This window comes from Lithobates pipiens, unplaced genomic scaffold (assembly GCF_037356315.1).
Source record: "Lithobates pipiens isolate NorthernLeopardFrog02 unplaced genomic scaffold, aLitPip1_a1.2 Scaffold_13, whole genome shotgun sequence".
Taxonomy (NCBI): Eukaryota; Metazoa; Chordata; class Amphibia; order Anura; family Ranidae; genus Lithobates; species Lithobates pipiens.
The window spans coordinates 51330084-51352683 of NW_027507718.1; the positions used below are offsets into that span (position 1 = coordinate 51330084).

A 22600-nucleotide genomic window follows, 5' to 3' on the forward strand; every position below is an offset into this window, starting at 1 on the left:
GCAGGGCAGTGGGTGGTATGTGCAGGAGAAGAGTGTGGAGCGTATGGCAGTGGGTAATATATGCAGAAGAGGAGTATGGCGTTTATTGTGGTGTGTAGTATGTACAAGAGAGGAGTGTGGAGTGTATGCAGGTGAGTAGTATAAGCAGGAGAGGAGTGCAGAGTGTATGGCAGTGGGTAGTATGTGCAGGTGAGGAGTGGAGTGCGGGGTGTACGGCGGTGGGTAGTATGTGCAGGATGGTGTCAGTAGTTCTTTATTTTTATTATTATAATTCTTTTTCTTTAAAATTGTATTTTAATTTTTTTCAAAATGTTTGTTAGGGGCCAGTGGATGGTGTCAGTAGAGCGATGCAGTGCCAACATTTTTTATTACAATTTCATATTTTTTTTTATAATTCTTTACAATTTATTTTACAATGCTTTGGGGGATGGCTATTTGGATAGTGTCAGTAGGGCAGTGGACGGTGTCAGTAGTTTTTTTGTTTTTATTATTCTATTTTGTATTATTTTTTACAATTTTACTTTTTTTTCATTTTTTAATTAATTATTAAGAAAAAAATGGTGTCAGTAGGGCAGTGGACAGTGTCAGTGTTTATTTGTTTAGATTTATTTTTACAATTTTTTTAAATTATATTTTACGATTTACTTTTTTAACCACTTCCCTACCCATCCATTATCATATGACGTCTGCAGGAACACTCTGTCCCTCCGGGCGGGCGTCATATGAGGTCCTTGGCTTCCCGGCCTGCTCGCCGGGCACCCGCGATTACTGGTGACAGAACAGGAACATGGATCTGTGTGTATCAGGGGAGAGGAGACAGATCGGTCTCCTCCCTTAGTCAGTCCCCTCCCCCCACAGTTAGAATCACTCCCTTGATCGCCTGCTAGTGTTAACGCCTTCCCCTGCCAGTGACATTTATACAGTAATCAGTGCATATTTATAGCAATGATCACTGTATAAGTGTTACTGATCCCAAAATAGTGTCAAAAGTGTCCAATCTGTCTGCCGCAATGTCGCAGTCAGGATAAAAATCACAGATCACAGCCATTACTAGTAAAAAAAATAATAATAATAAAAATGCCATAAATCCATCCCCTATTTTGTAGGCGCTATAACTTTTGCGCAAACGAATCAATATACGCTTATTGCGATTTTTTACCAAAAATATGTAGAAGAATACATATCGGCCTAAACTGAGGAAAACATTTTTATTTTTTTTTAAAATCTGGATATTTATTACAGCAAAAAGAAAAAAATAGTGTTTTTTTCCAACTTGTCACCCCTTTTTTGTTTATAGAGCAAAAAATAAAAAATGCAGAGGTGATCAAATATAAATAAAAGAAAGCTCTATTTGTGTGGAAAAAAATGCTAAAAATTTTATTTGGGTACAGTGTTGCAATTGTCATTCAAAATGTTACAGCGCTGAAAGCTGAAAATTGGCCTGGGTAGGAAGGGGGTGAAAATGCCCTGTATTGAAGTGGTTAATTATTATTTTTCACAATGATTCTTCTTTTTGGGGGGGGGGGGGGGGTTGGCTAGTGTCTGTATTTTATTTTTAAACAATTAAATTTTTTGGTGAGATATCAGGCAGTGGTCTATTTACACCCTGCCATCTCCCCTTTGAGACAGAGAAAGGGACTGATGGCAGAGGATCCCCAGTCCCTTTCTCTGTAGCCTCAGCTGCACTGAAGATGAATGAACAGGAGACAGAGGCTTCTGTTCAGTCATAAACTGAAGCAGAGGAAATACAGTTTACAATGTTTTAGTTATGAATGACTGCTCATTCAGAAAAGGAAGGGGTCGGTAAAGGACATATTTACTGGCCCCTTCCTCTGCTCTACGTCTGCACACATCACTTCGGGGGGCTGGAGGACACAGGAGGCCACAGTGAGGAGGCCACAGTGGGGAGGACACAGGGGGACAGTCAAGGGTGATTGGTGCAGTGGTGGGGGCAGTTACAAGCACCAATCTCCCTCTATAGCTTTTATTAAAGCAGCTGATCTGAGCAGCAGGAAGGCTCTCCCTCTCCCTTCCATGGCTGTCAGCTGCTTCATTGAACACTATACAGGGAGATATCAGTGCCTGTAACTGCCCCCACCACCACACTGATCATCCCCATCTGTCAACCAGGGACAGATTATCCATGGGTGCAGTGTGGGTCAGAGCACAGTGCCCCACCCCACATTGGGGCCCGTATGCAGTGAACATCCTGCACCCATGGATGATACGCCACTGATTCGTAAAATACTTTTTGGAGAGCAGACAGAATATGGAGTAGCTTTGCATAGCACCCAATCAACTTCTACCTTCAGCTTGTTCAATAAAGATTCTGGCTGCTCCAGTCTTAGAAAATTCTCTTCTTTGTATTTTGGGAATGGGTTAACATAAAACAAAATGCCCCACTATTGGGCAAGAGGAAGGCCATCTAAGATGCAAAGGTCCAGTGTTGGAGCACTTGAAGTATAGTCATCGCTGTACTCCTAGGGCTCAGTGAAAATGTAAACTGTAAATAAAAGAGTTAAAGTGATTGTAAAGGCAGAAGGTTATTTAGCTTAATGCATTAAGCTAAAAAGCCTTCTGAGTGCAGCAGCCCCCCTAATACTTACCTTTCTGGCCAGCGATGTCCACGAGTGATCAACCCTCCTGATTGGCTGAGACACTGCAGCGATGCTATCGGCTGCTGCTGCTGTCAATCAAAGTCAGCTAGCCAATCAGAAAAGAGAGGGGGTGGGGCCAGGTTGGGGCTCCATGTCTGAATGGACACACAGAGCTGCGACTCAGCTCAGGTACCCCCAAAAGGTGCTTGCTGTGGGGGCACTGAACAGGAGGGAGGGGCCAGGAACACAGAAGAGGCACCCGAGAAGAGGAGGATCCAGGCTGCTTTGTGAAAAGTTACTGCACAGAGCAGGTAAGTATAACATGTTTGCTAATTTTTAAGGGAAAAAAAAAACGAGACTTTACAATCACTTTAAGTCCATGAGGTGGCATACACTGTGTTGGACGTAAAGGCTTAAAGTTAACCTTTTAGGAAAAAATTATAAATGCACATATTTTTGCAGGTGTGCTTATCAGTGTCCTCGCAGTTCACTGAGAAATACAAGCTGTCATCAACAAGGGCTGAGGGTACTTGTAGTTCTCTTATTCACAGATCGCTGTGCATAAATGACGTGGCTGTGTGGGTGGAGCCCGTACAGCCACACTATTTTCAAAATGTTTCAGTGGGTGCTGTCACAGAAAGGGAGGGGATCTGGAGGGGAGGTCTGGAGCATGTTACACCCAAATCATGGGTGTAATGTCTAACATGCTCTGAAAGATGAACTTATCCTTTAACCCATGTTAAGCCATTCATTTTTAAAAAGTGGTTGAATTCTTGGAGATTTTTCTTAAGTAAATGATTGTTAAATACACATTTATGTAAGAGCATATGGAGGTTATTTACAGCATATTTTTACCTTAGAAAATACAGTTTTCACATAAATGGGAAGGTCTCCATGTGGACTGCCATAGCCTCCAACAATACTGAAGCCCAGTCCATCAGGTCCACGCTCAAGAACAATGGTCTTGTATTGTGGTGGTCTAATAAGAAAATAAAACCTGAAGTTAGAATTTTTGAAGCTAAATCTGCTCCCATTCAAGCTCCTAAAAAAACTTAATGGTGGCTAAATGTGTCTAACTGTACCAGTAGTTTCTTTTACCTTGGTTTTTATTGAGAAGAAAATAGCATGAGAGTAATACAAATGTAAGCTGCGGGAGTCTGGATAAAGTAAGCTCTTCAAAAGGTAGAAACACTGTCCTAGGTGGTAAACTTTTGTAGCTGTGCTTTAGTAGGGATAATAAGTATTTACTGTAAAGCACAAAATAGATGCTGGAGGGCACTGTCACAGGATATCATCTAGTGATATTGTGAATTGATATACAGCCCTGGCCAAAAGTTTTGAGAATGACACAAATATTCATTTTCACAACGTCTGCTGCTTCAGTGTTTTTAGATCTTTTGTCAGATGTTACTATGGTATACTGAAATAGAATTACAAGCAGTCCATAAGTGTCAAAGGCTTTTATTGACAATTACATAATTTTTTTTTTTTTAAATAAGTGACTATATTTGCAGTGTTGACCCTTCTTTTTCAAGACCTCTGCAATTGACCCTGACATGCTGTCAATCTGGGCCACATCCTGACTGATGGTAGCCCATTTTGCATAATCAATGTTTGGAGTTTATTAGAATTTGTGGAGTTTTTTTTGGTCACCATCCTCTTGAGGATTGACCACAAGTTCTCAATGAGATTAAGGTCTGGGGAGTTTCCTGGCCGTGGATCCAAAATTTGGATGCTTTGTTACCCAAGCCACTTAGTTATCACTTTTGCCTTAAGGTAAGGTGCTCCGTCATTGCTGGAAAAGGCACTGTTCGTCACCAAACTGTTCTTGGATATGGGAGAAGTTGCTCTCGGAGGATGTTTTTGTACCATTCTTTATTCGTGGCTGCGTGAGCCCACTCCCTTGGCTGAGAAGCAACCCCAAACATGAATGATCTCAGTATGCTTTACTGTTGGCATGACACAGGACTGATGGTAGTGCTCACCTTTTCTTGTCCGGACAAGGTCTTTTCCTGGATTCCCCAAACAATCTGAAAGGGGATTCATCAGAGAAAGTGACTTTACCCCAGTCCTCAGCAGTACAATCCCTGTACCTTTTGCAGAATATCAGTCTGTCCCTGATGTTTTTTTCTGGAAAGAAGTGGCTCCTTTGCTGTCATTCTTGACACCAAGCCATGCTCCAAAAGTCTTTGGCTCACTGTGCATGCAGATGCACTCACACCTGCATGCTGTCATTCCTGAGCAAGGTCTGCACTGCTGGTGCCCCGATCCCGCAGCTGAATCAACTGTAGGAGCCAGTCTTGGTGCTTGCTGGACTTTCTAGGGTGCCCTGGAGCCTTCTTCACAACAATTGAACTTCTCTCCTTGAAGTTCTTGATGATCCAATAAATAGTTGATTTAGGTGCAATCTTAGTAGCAGCAATATCGTTTGTTTCCTTGCAGGTGACCATGGTTAACAGAGAAAGAACAATGATTTCAAGCATCACCCTCATTTTAAAGCTTCCCGTCTGTTATTCTAAATAAATCATTATTACGGAGTGATTTCCAGCCTTGTCTTAATCAACACTGACACCTGTGTTAATGAGAGGATCACCGCCATAATGTGAGCTGGTTCTTTTCTGGCAGGGCTAAAATGCAGTGGAAATATTTTTTATGGGATTAAGTTTATTTTCATAGCAAATAATTTCAATTCATCTGATCACTCTTTAGAACATTCTGGATTATACAATTACCATTTGGAGTACAAATTACCATTATAAAAACAGAGATAGCAGACTTTGTGAAAATTAATATTTGTGTCATTCTCAAAACTTTTGGCCAGGGATGTCGAAACCTAGATGTGTTTTTCTTGAAAAATGTATTAACTGAAGAGAGATGAGTGTAAATTAAAATAATAAAGGAAAAGCACAAATGGTAGAGAGAGGGAAGAAAAAATAAAAGCAACAACAGAATTGAAGAGGGGGGAAGGGGAATGAATGGATTAGTTGGGAGGAGGGAGAGGAATGAAGGAATAGATGGGGTGTTTCACATGGGCAGACCAAACGGGTCCGCCTGATCAGACCATTTATTGCCCTCTATGGAGTGACACATGTCCATTGACACTCACTGACATCCAATACTATCTGCGAAAAACAGAAGAATTGGGATCGGTCTGTCTGGCGGGGTGGATCGGATCAGATGGCAGCCTGTCCTTTTCCACCCAACTGCCCATAGAGGAAAGGACTATGTGCATGTCTGCTTTGCATAAATGGAGTGGACACGGACCTGTCATCCATCTGCTCAGTGGGGATCAGCGGACAGAGTCTGCCTGTCTGAAAGGGGCCTAACAGTATTTTCAAAATAAAAATTAAAAAAGATCTAGTCTACATACACTTTTGATCCACCAGCTAAGATTACTCACGCGAGTACAGCTAATGGCTGCAGACCTGGTGTCTTGAGACAATTACATAATGTTACCAAAAAATAGATATGTCACAGTATGTGTTTTTCCTCCCTACCTTACCTCTTTGCAGCAGCAAGTTTAGGAAAGGAGGGCTTCAGCCAAAACAGCCAATACATTGAATATATAAGTACATCTTTAGTTGTACTCTTAGATTTCAACATTTCTACTACTGGCAACCCATAGATTTTATTATTTGTAACACATATAGTAATCCAAATTAAAATGTATTCTAATTTTTGTGTTTAAAATATGACCTTTAAGCCTCCTTCATATGGGCAAATACCCGCAGACACTAGATTCCAATGCAAAGAATCAGTGTATTCTTTCCACTGGAATGACAGGTATAGGCAACTAGTGGTAGCTGCTTAGCTTGTACAAATTAATTGCAGATTGAAAGCAGCCATTGCTGTTCTCTAATAGTCACACACCAAGCAGTTACAGATGGATGCCCAAGCCTTGACCCTAGTCAGATGTTTCCAGGCTTGGAGAGCCGACCCCAATTGTTAAACGCTTGATGTGCTGCTTCAGGTGAACAACGACGGCTGGTGTCAGCATGTCATTACTTTAAATAGGTTGAGCTGCGGCTGCTATTTGCATACACTTGTCATTCCTTCCGCAAGAATCCAGTGTCTGCAGATAACTGACTGCATGAAGGAGGCCATAATCTACAACATACAAGAGAAATAAGCCAAGAAACCACCCATAATCGTCTTTATATAATTTTAGATCTTATAGGTTATCACAAGCTTTATTACATACAGCATTCGCATAGGGGGGTCATTAAAGCTCAAGTAATGGCAGGAAACAAGGATCATAGCTCAAGCTGCGAGACACACCCAACTGCATTCCCTGTGCCTCTTATTAGATTTCTACAACATGCACATACCCCAAATCATCCTGCAATATGCTGCTTGAAGTAAGCCCCGAATAGTTGACAGCAGATCCTGTGTGTTCTTGCTGTTGGCCAGTAACTACGCTTACATCACCACCAGCTACTACCTAAAAATGTATAAACAAAATCGATTAACACCATTTTAAAAGGTACAAAGCATTAACATACTTGAAAATTATAAACGCTGTCTGAACCAGCTTAGAAAAAGGGAAATAAATCATCACAAATTCTTTGTGAAACACTTGATCTTTTAACTTCAAAAGTTTAAAGCAAGTTCCTGAAGTCTTTTAGAATAAGCATAGTTTGAAACAAAACATTTACTTGGCCTTATTGTAACCCAAGAGATAGTAGGTATTTTGACAAGGGATTAAAATGACTTGCATGAATGGAATTATACAAAGCTGCACACTATTACCTGTAGCTCGATTGTGCCTGAAGCATTTTTTAGGAGACTGACAGCCTGTGAATGAGTCATTCCTTCAGTTGAGGTCCCACATATACTAACAATTCTGTCACCAACCTTTGTCAGAAAATAAAAAGACATGTGAAGAAACACAAAACTAGCATCAAACATATTACCAAGTCCCCATGGTGACACAAAACTAAATACTACTTTATTATAAGAGACATTACAGATTGAATCACAGAGCTTAGTTATAATACCAAGAGAACTAAGTATTGTGTGAAAAGGAGTTTAAAATGTAAAATTTGATATGGTCTTGGAGCAGGGTTATTTCAACCATCGCTTATACACTACTTAACTGCATCTAGGGCTCCTTTAGACACGTGTTCCACTACTGCCATTACAAAAACGCTCTTTTGCAGTATGTAGGATTTTCAACATTCCTTTTTAGAGGCCGGGAAGTTTGAGCCTTATATACACACTCTTTATCATGGTTTCGCAGGCTGGATTTTTGTTCCACTAGAATAAATATCTCCTTATGCTCTTTTACAGGACAGTATCATAAATAAAATGGAAAAATCTTTTTTACGTAAAGACTTCTATTAGGTGCCATATTTTTACCACCTCCCCAAGGTTCACAAAAATTCAGAACTTTCCCCAGGCAGACCCATTGTGGCTGCAATGGATAGCGTGACCACAGGGCTAAGTCTTTATATTGAACAATTCTTACAGCCTATAGTGCATCAATTGCAGTCCTATATTAGGGATGGGACACATCTTTTGGAATTATTGTCTTCATACAGGTGGGAGCCGACTTACGCATGGCTCTCACTTGATGTGAGCTCTCCGTACACATCCATCCCTCATACCTTTGGCCTAATGGCCTTGGAGAACTTTTTAGCACAATATCCATTGATCAATCCCCGACAGGCAGCTTTTATCATAGAAGCTACACGTTTTTGCCTTACACACAATTATTTTTATTTTGATGGAGACTTTTATTTACAGCTGCAGGGCATGGCAATGGGCCCAATTTTGCTCCCTCATAAGCGAATCTAGCAATGGGTTATTGGGAGAATCGTCATATCCTCTAAAATAATCCCTTTTTGGCTAATGTTATCTTTGGGCGATATATATAGATGACATAATTGTCATCTGGGACGGCACTCTTGATTCCATTGATCCCTTTCTCATTTACTGTAATGACAACCAGTATGGTCTGTCTTTCACTTCGGTAATTGATAAAAAATACCTTAGCATTCTTTTGCCAAAAACGTTATCAAACTGACTGTCGTTAACTCATACTTACATCATAATAGCTGCCATTATCCAAAATGGATTGCCAACATCCCTAAGGGACAATTCTGCCGTCTGTGACAAAATTGCACTGCAGTGGTGATTACATTGATCAGAGTTTTTTTTACTAAAGAAAAAGTTTAGTGATAAACAATATCCTGAGCACCTTGATCATCAATACAATCACTATCTCAAAGGCAAACCTCCTAAAAAGATCCGTGAACCTGAACATCACTCAATCCGATTTACTGCTACATTTCACTTTCAGTTTAAAAAGATGGAAAACATACACTTATTACAGGATCCTAGACTTAAACATCTTAGGGTGACCTATCGGAGAGCACCGAACTTAAAGAGTAGAATTTCTCCCAGCAAAATCAAACCCAGCACAGTTCTCTCTACCAAGCCAGTACTCATACCACTGAATATCCAAACAAAAGAACTTGCTGCACCAGGTGAGACAGGAAGCCTAATGATATCACAGGCCTTGGCTCGCCTCCACATACGATCAACACTGAAGAAATGGCTTAGTGTGTGAAACGCGTCTACCATTTGAACTCTCTGTAACACTTGGGATGTTCGTTATTAAATAAGAATTTTGATGGATCTTGGAGTGCAGCCATTTCATCAGTGTTTACGAATTCCACTGGTTGGAATGTATTAGTGTCGCAAAACTCTTTGGAAGACCTGCAAATTTGTCAAAGATTGCCAAAAATCCTTCAGTACGAAAGGCAAAACCTATCTATTGAAAGAATTCTATAATTGCTCATCAGACTTCGTGGTGTATGGGCTTACCTTTCCATGCAGCCTAATTTATGTAGGCAGAACTATACGAGCCCTTAGGACAAGGTTCGTGAGCACAGGAGACTCATTGAAGGAGGAACTGACTCACATAGTGTCCCTAGACATTTCTCAGAGGCCTGCCAACATTCCACAAATGGCCTACAAGTGTGGGTCATTGAACAGATACCCAGTCCCCTTTCTGTCCCAGAACGTTTAAAAAAACTGTGCCAGAGAAACGTTCTGGGTTTATAATTTGGATGCCCTCATGCCCGGTGGTATCAACTAGGGCAGTGATGGCGAACCTTGGCACCCCAGATGTTTTGAAACTACATTTCCCATGATGCTCCACTACACTGAAGAGTGCATGAGCATCATGGGAAACGTAGTTCCAAAACATCTGGGGTGCCAAGGTTCGCCATCACTGAACTAGGGCATTGAAATTTCAAACATTATTTAATTATAAATATTTTATATTCTAATAGCCATATAATACTATATGTAAAACTTTTTAATCCTGTATTTTACTTTAGGTTTTCTTATTATGGGGGAGGAGGGATCTGATCTTGTAAATATTTATAGTAATATGACCTAGAAATAACTTGTATTTTATGTATGTTTATAACTTCTATGTAGTGTTACACACACACACACACATATATATATATATATATATATATATACATATATATATATATATATATATACATATTATATATATATATATATATATATATATATATATATATATATATATACATACATATACATATATATATATTTTTTTTAGTGGGGCTCTTTATCAGATGTCAATGGGTGTGTGCGAGTGTGAGAGTCCACAACCATGTGGGCATGTATATATCTGCAGAGAGTTCATTATTTTGGATCACCCTCATTTCTCTTTTGCCGCTCTCAAATAAAATATAAACCCCCGCCATCCCCCCCCCTTCTCTCCGTCCCCGCCCCTTCATTTAAACTAATATATTATAATTTATCACTTAATATAACCAATGCCTTAATAAACATTACCCCCATTTCCCTTCCTCTTTTTTTCTCCTCCCATTCCTTGATATCATGTATTTAGTATGAACTCTGATAGTAGATTTAATTTATGGTTTTCGGATTAATCCCTTTGCCAGTTCTACATAAACAAGTGTATGATTATCTGGCTTATTAATTTTATATTCAATTTCCTATATAAATTAATAATTATTGAACATTGGTATGTATGGATTTTATAGATAATTACGTTTCACTGCTACAGATGTATATCTAATGATAGATTTGTTATATATAGTTTTCTTATATATATATATATATATTTTACTGTCTTTTTACTCTAAAATTTACTCTTTTTTTACATAACATGCTTATCATTTATATATATATATATATATATATATATATATATATATATATATATATATAAATTTTACTGTCCACTCCACTAGCTCTGTTGATAAAGGAGCGCAGCTTGCCTTAAAATCGCAGCATGCATGCTCTCACGAAACACGTCCACTGTTGGTGATGCCATCTCCCTGCTGCCATCCCTGCCCTGAGTTCCAAGCCTCGTTCTGATCCCTGAGTTTCTCCACAGCAGCAAGCATCAATCCGCATGAATTGATACTCTCCTAGACAGAGCAACACGGATGGAGGGAGCATATGTTTGTACATTGACCTGTTAGTACTATTGAGGACTAGTGGTAGGGAGCCCCTAAAGCTCCTCTGAAATACACTGTCTCTAGCCACAAGTATTTTAAGGATTCATTTGCGTTTTACACTTTTTATCATTCCCTGATGTCCTTTGTTTGTAGTCATATGTCTGTATATTAACTTGGTGTCTGGTTATTTCTATTATGAAAACCACTTAATTTGATTCTCTGCTTTTAATGATTGCATTTTTCTCACTGCATCCAATTATCTTTATGATGTCCTTTCTTTTTGTGTCTATTTGAGACAAAATTGTAAAAAACTATCAATAAAATCTGATTTGGAAAAAAAATAAAACTTGATAACCCTGCTTACAATACAATTCCATAGAATTACTTTTGCATAGGGTATGATAGCAGAACAAAGACCATAAACCTAAAATATGTATAAGTAAATGGCTAATGAAGTGAAGCTACTCTACAGTCCTGTATGCCACGTAAATCAAGCAAAATCTCATTCATTTACTGATTGTACAGCTTCAAAAAGCCTCACATTTTTTTTGTTTACTTTTTATATGTGTTGTGGCAGCACTGGAGAACATTACATTTCCATATACAGATGTAGCAGGGGTAGGGAATAGATCATACTAAGAGGTAAGAATGCTAGTTCACCAGACCCAAATTAGAGAAAAAGCCTGTCCTAAATCACATGAAAACTGAAATGAAGATCCTATTCGGCTGACAGTATGGACAACTACAAAAATGATACTTTTTCATCTTTGAGATGTTCATAATTATAATTGTTTTTAGGAGACAATTATAGAAGATAAATTACTTTATAATTCTATGAATCAAAACATTCTGCATATATGTTGTCTGACCTTATTGTTTGATTACATCCAGCAGCAACAATAGATCAACATTGCTTCAGTGTCATAGATGTTCCAATTTAAAATTTCAAGGATAATACATGGTTTTATTTTCTATAGATTTGCATAGATCAACATGTAAAGGTGGAACTCTTGACATAAAGATCTTATAGCCCCCCCTGTAATGCATTCCTAAATACATATGTATATTTATAACCTTAAAAGTAAAGTTAAATAAATCCTGCTCCATGTATTTTGTAAAGGAGTGCCATAACCCTTCTATAAACAGAAAATGTTTCATTAACGAGCAGAGAAAAAAATTACATACTGAACAAAGAGTATATATTGCCACCTGGTGGTCAGTAAAGAAAACTCAAAATGTATATCATTACATTTTAGTGCATGATATGACCATTCAAAACACTAAAAATAACTCATTAAACCAAACTAACGCAGTGCTATATTTGTATATTGGAATGGGTAAGAACTCTGGAACATATAATTTAGTAAAACAAGATTTGCATTTTATTTTAGTCTGCAACCTAATTATACAACTCATAAAAATAGTATTTTTGTACTTGCTATAAATAAATTTTCTCTGAGTCCATTGAGGGACACAGAACATCTTCAACCTTCGGGTTACACTGCTGCCCATTGTAGATTTAGGCCACAGAAACTGTAGGCCAGCTCAGGGTAACCCCACCATTACTAGTATGCCTCAGTTTTGTAGCAAAGCATTATGGATAGCATTAACATAAACACAGAGGGGGTAGGACCTGTATCCCTCAATGGATTCCAAGAAATAGATTTTATGATGAGCACAAAAGTCCTTAATCTTTGGGAAGTAAGAAAGCAATTCAATTCAGGATAACACAGCAAACAATTGCTAACAAGCCCAAGAAAAAAAAAACAGAAAACAAGGGACCTTGCACCTGAAGCTGGCACCAGAAGAGAATTGAAACAATTACCTGATAGAACTTGGAAACAGAAGACCAGGTGACAACCTTAAAAATCTTGAAAACATTTGCCTGATGCTGAAAAGCCCAGAAAACACTCAAAAATTTAGTAGTGTGCGCCTTGACAAAATAGGGGGAAGGCCTGCATAAGTCACCCAGAAATGGTGGAACAAGAAGCTATTGCACCCCTTTGGGGGTCCATCTGAGATGACAAATCGGGCATCAGAAACAAATAGAAAAGTGGAAGAAAAATGCCCCTTGATAGTGCAGAGAACAAAACATTGTTCCAGACCTAGCTGCAAAAAGGAGAAGATTTTTTCCCACTGGGACACTCCTGTGGAGCTCCAAGACTCCCACCCAGTGAAGTATGCCTTCCATGTGTGATGATTGACATTCAAGTAGTTCTTGATTGCCAGGGCACTGTTGGTCACACATCGCAATAACAACCAATGAAGCTGGGCAGCTGATAGCACCATTGCAAGTGTGGTCGTTATGGAAACTCTGGCCTCAGAGCTACCCACCATGCCACTATGTATTTCCATACAATCTAAGCCTGCTGTGTTCCTTGGGAAAGCTGGCTCATTACTTCTGCTGAGGGATAGCAGAGACAGAGCTCCCACTGGCCAGGTTGGCAGGAGGAAGAAGCAGTTTACAATGTATAAGAGGATGTCCCATAAATATGTGTTGACATTTTGTCAATTTAGGGTGGTACATGCTGTGTATATCTGGACCAAGAAGTTGCAGGTGTATGACAACGAGGAACTGAACTGCTAACGGCAGAGACACTGCAATAAATTCATGTACGTATTTCTGACAGTAACATGAATCTGTTGCAGGCATTAACATCTGTTGCATGGAGACAGGACAATTCTAAAGATTGCCTTCAACAGTATGAATTGCAATGATCATTTTCTGCATCTTATTAATCTGTACAATAGGGGGAGTGTATCAAAACATCAGACAGAATCTGGAGCAGTTTTGTATGGCAACCAATCAGCTTCTGGCACTAATTGGTTGCCATGAACATCTGCTCTATATTCTGGCTGCTTCGGTTTTGATAAATTTCCCTCTATGTATAACTGCCCAGTCTAATCTTTCTTCTTTATCTCTAATCATGAGTGGACATATGCTACAATTCCCAGATTTATCATTATCCAGTGGATGTATTTCAGTTAGTCAAGAACTCTGTGTCTCTTGTCTAAATTACCATTTTACCAAATACTCTACTACAGTAGTTTTACACCTTCTGAATGTTACAATCAGATATTCTTCTGTTCTGTCCTTCAACCTGTCATCTTGTTGTACTATCCTCCAATTTTTTCTTATAACATGTTTGATCTCAAAAGCATTAGATGCCATTTCTATACTCAAGAGTAATACATGAATTAATTTAATCTTTAAATCTAGAAAAGATATCTCTGCCCCTCCAAACTCTAGTGTAAATTCCATTTAAATATCATTAGCATTAAGGTATCACAAAAATTCCATATTTTGAATCTTGATTACCTCCCCAAAAATTAGGGAAATTGTCAATGTAGCATACCCACAATCTAAAAGATTGTACATACAGGTTTTGTGAATTCAGTACCCATTCCTGCACCAAGACAGCAAGAAAAGTTTAGTGTATCTAGGAGCCACAGAAGTGCCCATCGCCGTACCATTAACCTAATGGAACCATTTGCCATTAAATAGGAAGGAATTACTTTATAATATAAATCTCAGAGAATGAGCAATAAATGTAAAATTCTGTTGACTTCCCATTGCACTCAATACCTTTTTAATGGTTTGAATGCCTTTTTTGAGTTTTTTGGGACATTATAAAAGCAGACGTCAATTATTGTTCGCCTGTCTTCTTCCAATAATACCCTTTGGAGTTGAAAAGGAATGCTTCACATTCAATTTAAATTCAGAATGATCCAAGAATACAAAATCACTCTAAGTTTAGACAGAGTCTGTCTAAAATATGTATCAAGTAGTGAGCCCACAGACAAAAGGGGAGTTTAAAAGTAAAACTACCAAATCAAAATTCTAATTATCTATGGAGGTTTGCAACATTATTTTTTTTTTTTACCCTGAAACAAATCAGTTGGATCTAATAAAACAGAATTATATGTGTACCATACATGGACCTATAACTACATCTTAATAAACCTCATATTTCTGACCAATATTACTGTGTGTGGAGAACCATCAATGCACTGGGAAATCTGCCTGTCTATGCCTGGAATTTACACAGTGGACAAGGTTGGAATGCGAGGTACTGCCCAAGACAGGATCCTCCCTTAATGCAGCCAGACTTCTGGCTCCTCCCTGATGATTGAGGTGTGCCACTGCCATAGAATTGTCTGACTGAATCCAGATCAGATGACCCTCCAGTAGGATGGTCCAACCCTGCAGAGACAGCCAAATCACTCAAAGTCCGATGTTGACTGGGAGATGAGACTCTTATGACAATGGAGTTCCCTGCACTGAAAGGGTGCCCAGGACCAATGTCACAGGTATCCTTCAAAAGAAGTAGGGAAAGACTTCCACAACTCCAAAGTCAGATTCCTGATCAACCAGGCCAGGGACAACCAGATCCTCTGTAACAAATTTAATCTGTTCAAGTAACAGATTTATTTGTCCCGTAATGACAGAATGTTGGAGAGAAACTGGGTAAATTAAACTGTTCTTAATGGAGGCTACCATCAGGTTTAGTACTCTCATGGAAAAGTAGTAAGTCAGTCGACTCTCAAACTGGAGATTTGAATAAGAGACTGGAAAGTTTGTAAATTCCCCTGTGGAAGGAACACTATGGCCTGAACCGTGTCCAGGACTAGTTTCAAATACTCTAAAAGATGAGTCAGTTCAAGTTCTGATTACTAAACATTCAAAAAGCCATCTGAACAGATGTAACCTCTGGACAGTTTAAGACTAGGGTTGCACCAATACCGGTATCAGTGCCGATAGAGTACTGCACTTGCATGACTTCATGAAGTCACGTGTCATGTGATGCAATGGAATGGTACCAGGTGACATCACTTCCTGTGAAGACCAGAAGTCACCCGTGTCAGTACTCCTGTGAGGCTTTACTAAGTCTGATGATCTACAGACCTTTGTGAGTGGCTTTTTATTGTGTTTTCTAACATTTTAAGAAAACTACTGCGCTATGGAAGCATTTTTTTTTTTAGCTGTTAATTTGAGAATACAGAAGGATTGATTGGATCCATGTAACCCTGGGCCAAGCAGAGTGGGCAGCACTGGGATTTAATTGTAAAGTGTCATCCGGCCCTTGGAGAGGTGCATGCTGGCTGGTGGAGGAGTACAATCACAATTTAGGTTTATGAAAGCACGGGTGCTGGATATGAAGTAACACCACTGACACACTTGAACTTTTATACACACTGACATTTATAATACTTTATTGTATCCACGTTTATTGATGTGAAGAAGGTCTACTGTTACACCTGGACAGTTTTTGTTAATATATTTACACGGTTATGCAATAGATTTATTTTTATTATTATTTTTTTTCATGACTATTATTGTTATATTTATATACATATTTTTTTTATTATTTGCCATTTGGTGGTTGCACCCCTGGAGGATGTTTATTGTAATTTTTTTGGTGTTTTTGCACTGATTTTGTTATGTACACATTGTTAGATTATTAGTATTCACTTATTTTTTCATCACCTATATATCCCATTTGTTGTATGGGTTTTTATTATCTTTTATTTATGTTTTGCAGCGTTTGGTACACTGAGTAGCGGTTTGTGTTAATTCAGTAATTTTTTTACGAATTTATATACTTTACCACTTGTTGGGGTCATTGACTATATTTGACTTAGGGGGTTACTACCTCTGTAGGGTGTTCACATTTTGATTATACTATATAGAACTTAGTGAGCAGCACAGCATCATTTATTATATTTATTGGTGTAGGAACACATTGGGGTGCCTGTGGCATCTCTGTCTTTTTAACATTTATTTGCGAGCGTGCGAGTCTTTTCTTTGTTTTTTTAAACAAATAGGTTGGTCTTTAATACAAAAGGGCTGAAGATGTTGATTCTCCTAGGACACTAGCAAAAACTCAAGAATGCTGGTAAAGGAAGGCATTCTCTGATGGGATGTGGTCTAGATTAGGACATCACCACCTGGCTTCTCCACCTTGTCTAAACTGAGGATGATTTGCATTCATTGAGAACGGCGCCTCAGCTGACTATAGCAGCAGCTTAAAGCTGGGCCAATGTAACTAAACAATAAAATCCATACCTGGAGTTCAGATTAACCATTCACCTGTTTTTTTAGTGTTATTAAAATGGAACGATATAGCAGGCATGTTCACATGCCTGCATGCACAATATCTGCAGACTGTCCTGTTTCCCTGCAGCTCTGGAACCCATCAGGAGAGGAATATGAAAGCTTGCGTAAACCTAGTTACACCACTTGAACCTACAGGTAAGCCTATAATAAGTCTTACCTGTAGGTACTGTAAATATCTCCTAAACCTGCACGATTTAAGAGATATTTACCATATACGCTTGCGCTGTCATCGGCGCATCCGCACTGAAGGAGCAGCTCGCTTGTGCCGTTTCTTCAGCAATCTCCTGGTGGGAGTGATGTCACTGCAGTTCCGTACAATCACACAGCCAGAGCCCATGAACCGGGAAATAACTCCGGGACACATGTCACCGGTCACAGCAGTGTGCGGGGACCGCTGCAACAGCTTCGATCTATGGTAAGTATTTTATAATGAGCTGGTATGCGATGCATACTAAACTCATTATGCCTTTGTCTTACAGGGTTTTTTTTTTTGGGGGTTCACAACCACGTGAATGACATTAAGTGGTGTATGCACTAGGGCTGGTTTCCTTATTCTATCTGCTTTGTTAATCACTGGCTTAAAACAAGTGTCTATATAGGTAAACTTACTCTGAGCTTCCCTGTCTGGGCCACAAGTCCATTTGCATGCATCATGGCAATAAAAATGGGCACATCTCCAAGAGGACTTCCAACTCCTCCTGCAATGCTGACTCCCAGGGAATCTGAGGGGCCCTGTGGAAAAAACAGGTTGAAGAAAGTTAACTCATTAAGCCTCCAGTGTTGTTTGCAGCCTATTATGCAAGCAATTTCAGTGGTATGTACACTTTGCTAGTAAAAGCTTTTCATGATATCCAAATGATTTTGGTATGGTTTAGCACACCTATGGCAATACTTTGCAGTGTGCATTTTTTCTTAACCACTTAAGCCCCTGACCATTTTGCTGGCTTAAGACCAGAGCACTTTTTGCAATTTGGCACTGCGAGGCTTTAACCGACAACTGCGCGGTCGTGCGACGTGGCTCCCAAACAAAATTGACATCTTTTTTTCCCCACAAATAGAGCTTTCTTTTGGTGGCATTTGATCACATCTGTGGTTTTTGTTTTTTTGTGCTATAAACAAAAAAAGATAAATTTTGAAAAAAACGCATTACTTTTTACTTTTTGCAATAATAAATATCCCCAAAAAATATATAAAAAAAAACATTTTTTTCCCTCAGTTTAGGCTGATACGTATTCTTCTACATATTTTTGGTTAAAAAAAATCGCAATAAGTGGTTATTGATTGGTTGGTGCAAAAGTTATAGTGTTTACAAAATAGGGGATAGTTTTTTGGCATTTTTATTAATAATTTTTTACTAGTAATTGCGGTGATCAGCGATTTTTATTGTGACTGCGACATTATGGTGGACACATCAGAAATTTTTGACACATTTTTGGGACCATTGTCATTTATACAGCAATCGGTGCTAAACAAATGCAATGATTCCTGTGTAAATGACACTGGCAGTGAAGAGGTTAACCAGGAGGTGGCAGTGTAGGGGTTGTGTCCTAGGGACGTGTTTTTAACTGTGGGGGCGTGGCTGTGATTTACAGATCACTGATCTTTGCTCCAATCACAGGGAACAGAGATCAGTGTCACTTGTTGCTAGGCAGAACGGGGAGATGCTGTTTACATCGGCATCTCCCCATTCTTCCTCCCCGTAAGACGATCGCAGGTATCCCCACAGCAATCGAGTCCATGGGACCTGCAGTCGGACTTAGGGAGGTCCCGATCGGTAGCGAGCATGCGATGGCATGGCGGCAATTTTAAATGGACGTACCTGTATGCCAATTTGCCTGTCCATGCCATTCTGCCATTGTACATTGTTGTGTACCGGTCGGGAAGCGGTTAAAGATAAAACCAAACCAAAACTGGAGAGTTAAAACAAGTTTCTGAATAAGTTTGAAATCTTTTCTTTGGGGAAGCCCAAACCTCATCCTGACAGTAGCCCAATGACAATCATAGCCAAAAACTAACTTTACAATTATTCTCAACCCATAGCCTTATTTACCCCTAGCATGTGCAGCAGTGTTTGCTATGACAGCTTGCTGATTGGCTCTCTCACAATCAGCAGTTATCAGGGCCGTCACCAGGGAAAAAGGTGACCATTGTAAATGCATGTGTACCTTACGTTCAGTTATAAATGCCCAGTGTTCATCCCATTTTTTTATTTTATTTAAAAAGTAAATGTTTAACTTTTAAAGCAGATTTTCAATGCCTTACTGAGTAATAATTTCCCACACTACACACAACTCGCATTTACCTTCTTGATTTCTACTGTCCTCAAACCTTGAATTTCTGAAGCTGTGCAAAAAAAAAAAATAAGTTTAGGTTCACTGAACAGTGAATCATTTGCTAATGGAGCAAAGCAAGCCTATTTGCCAAAAAGTTGGTAAGACAAGGTGACCTGGACGCATATACGGCTATAAACAAGAAAGACACAAAGCAAGCAAACCCCCAGCACTTATTACACAGAACAAACAGCAAGATCATTTTTCAGTGTTTCTATTTTCAAGCAATTTGCAGAATATATTATTTCCTGTGACAGGCTTACAGCACTGAATTAAAGTCAGCTTAACCTTAAATATTTCTCCTTGCTCTGAGAACTCCTACACTCTTCTATATGAAATACTGTAAAAAACATAATAGGACATTAGAAAAAATATGTAGATTTTGAAAGCATGCAGCAAATATAGTTGTAGTGTTTATGCTAACCGCAGATTGGCTACCAAGAAAATGTACCTTTAGAACTTGATAGATACTTGTCTGGAATGGTATAACTAAAGAACCATTAAAGTGGAAAGAACTCACCTCCACCTTCCAGCGATGTGATGGTCACATCCCTCTCCGACTGCCATCATCTTCTCTCTGACCTACTGCCGAGTTTATCTCAGGCAATTGTGATTCATGAATTGTATGCTTCTCTGCAAACTGGCCACATCTTTATGTATTTTTTTCAGGCAAATAATAAACACAATTTGTCAATTGTATCCAATTGGCAAATGTCACAAAAATATATTCAGCTAGCCAATACACTTAAAAGTTAACCTGTCAAATGAATAGAGGATATGATGAAAGATGCATATACAGAGGCTACTTTCAGGGAAAACGGTTGAACTCGATCTCTGTCCTTTTGAGCCTACCTTTTGATCAGTGAAGGTGTCTATAACATGAAAGGACCAATAGGAAGGCTTTAGAGGCATCATGAAATGTAAAGTCACGCTTTTTACAAGAAGAGTAGAAAGTTGCATTTATCTTCTTCTGTGTAGATCATAAATCTACAGAAAATGTCACATACAGTTTTCTTCAAAAGCAACCTCAACATCTTATGCTCGACTTAAACACAATTTGGTAAAATAACTCTTCCTCAACTAAACATATGAATGTTACAGTGGTTGTAAACCTCTGACATGAAATAAGAACAAAGCATATCCCCTCTACAGAGTGTGAGTCACTTTTGACAAGTTTTCCTGAAACTAAGCGGTACAGTAGAAAGGTGATAGGGGAGGGAGTTCCAGCACACAGCCCGTGATAGACCTCAACTTTGTTCCTGCTGTGTGAAAAGGGGGTGTGCCCCTTGCCTCCAATCAGCTCTTCTCATTGAGTGTGTAACTTCAGCTCCTCTTTTCTTTTTTGAAATCTCAAACACACTGTATGAATTCTAGACTTTACAGGGCTCTGGAGGAGAAAAGCTACAAATAAAGAGGCACAACTTACATAGGAAGATTTGTTTCATCTCTGTGTATAACCTGAGGCCAGTCACTTCCCTGGGTATATGTAGGGTTTACAAACACTTTAACCACTTCCCGACCAGCGCACGCCGATGTACGTCGGCAGAATGGCACGGACAGGCAAATGGGCGTACCTGTACGTCCCTTTAAATTTGCCTCCGTGCCATCGTGTGTGCACCGATCGGGACCTCAGTGAGTCGGCTCGCGGGTCCCGCGGACTTGGTCGTCGTGGGGATACCCACGATCGTCTCACGGGGAGATGCTAATGTAAACAAGCATCTCCCCGTTCTGCCTAGTGACAGTGTCACTGATCTCTGCTCCCTGTCATTGGAAGCATAGATCAGTGACGTGTCACACACAGCCAAGCCCCCCCCCCCACAGTTAGAAACACGCCCCAGGGCACACTTAACCCTAGTGGTTAACCCCTTCACTGCCAGTGTCATTTACACAGGAATCATCTCCTGGGATTGCTTGGTGTCTGCATAGACTGTTAGAAGTGACAGAAAATAGGAATGCAAGAGCAGACAGAAGTTGCACTAGGTGCTTTGGATAGAAGCAAAAACATGACATAGAAAAATATGCTTTGTTCATTTTTCATTTCAGGGGTTTACAGCCACTTTAAAAGCTGTAGGACATCTGTACATGGGAAGGTGAGAAGGTACTACCAATTGAATGAATTGCACTGCATGAAAAGAAAAATGTGTCCACAATTCTCACAGATGACGTGTTACAAAAGCCACGTGGAGCAGTTAAATATGAAGAACTCAAATGGAAATGGAGTATTATTGCCAAATGAAGTACTCCCAAAGAATTCAGACTTGGGCACTAAAGTTCTTCTCATATGATAAAAAAAAACATAGGTAACCACAGTCACGTGTTTGTACAGTACTCTTTGATGCATAGATATCATGCGTGAATGCACGCTGTATACTACTGGGCTTGTGCCTGGGGTTTTTTCATTGGCTTGAAACTCCCAGGGTCATGGCACTAGAAAAATACACAGGGAACAAACTTCGGATGCAGGCATCACCCCAGTACCGTTTTTTTTTTTTTTTAGAGCCGACCGTCAGCTCTCTTGTTAATTCAATCCTAGTGAATTCAAAATAAAAAAAGAAATAATAATTAAAAAAATTTAAATCAAAGTGCCCCCATCCTTGTGCGTTAGCACTAGACATCCTGTGTAAATCTAAAGTGGTAACCTGTAAAGGCTTTTAGAGTATGTGCAATTTTAAAGCGTGACATGTTTGATATCCATTTACTCGGCATAACATCATCTTTTATATTTTACCCAAAAAATTGGGCTATGTATTCAGATTTTTTTTGCATCAAAAGTGTATTTTTTCCCCAATAAATTGCATTTAAAAAAACACTGTGCAAATACCGTGTGCCATAAAACATTGCAAAAATCTCCAATTTATTTTCTAGGGCCTATGATATATATGTATATATATATATATATATATATATATATATATGTATATATATATATATATATATATATATATATATATATATATATATATATATATATATATATATATATATATATAAATAATATTTGGGGATTCTAAGTAATTTCCTAGCAAAAATTCAGTTTTCATGTAAACAAAAAGTGCCAGAAAAGGCCTGGTCTGGAAGTGG

General features: G+C 39.0%; 1 protein-coding gene across 9 annotated transcripts in view; it reads right to left on the reverse strand.

The window, feature by feature from the left end:
* Positions 1-22600, reverse strand: part of MPDZ (multiple PDZ domain crumbs cell polarity complex component) — a 257104-nt gene that overhangs the window by 8158 nt on the left and 226346 nt on the right. For all 9 annotated transcript variants that reach the window (XM_077475101.1, XM_077475104.1, XM_077475106.1 and 6 more), the window contains 5 exons: positions 19492-19532; positions 17799-17921; positions 7347-7451; positions 6926-7038; positions 3453-3576 (listed from right to left, as the gene is read on the reverse strand). In XM_077475101.1, the coding sequence (XP_077331227.1) occupies positions 3453-3576; positions 6926-7038; positions 7347-7451; positions 17799-17921; positions 19492-19532 (506 nt within the window). The remainder of the gene's footprint in view (positions 1-3452; positions 3577-6925; positions 7039-7346; positions 7452-17798; positions 17922-19491; positions 19533-22600) is intronic.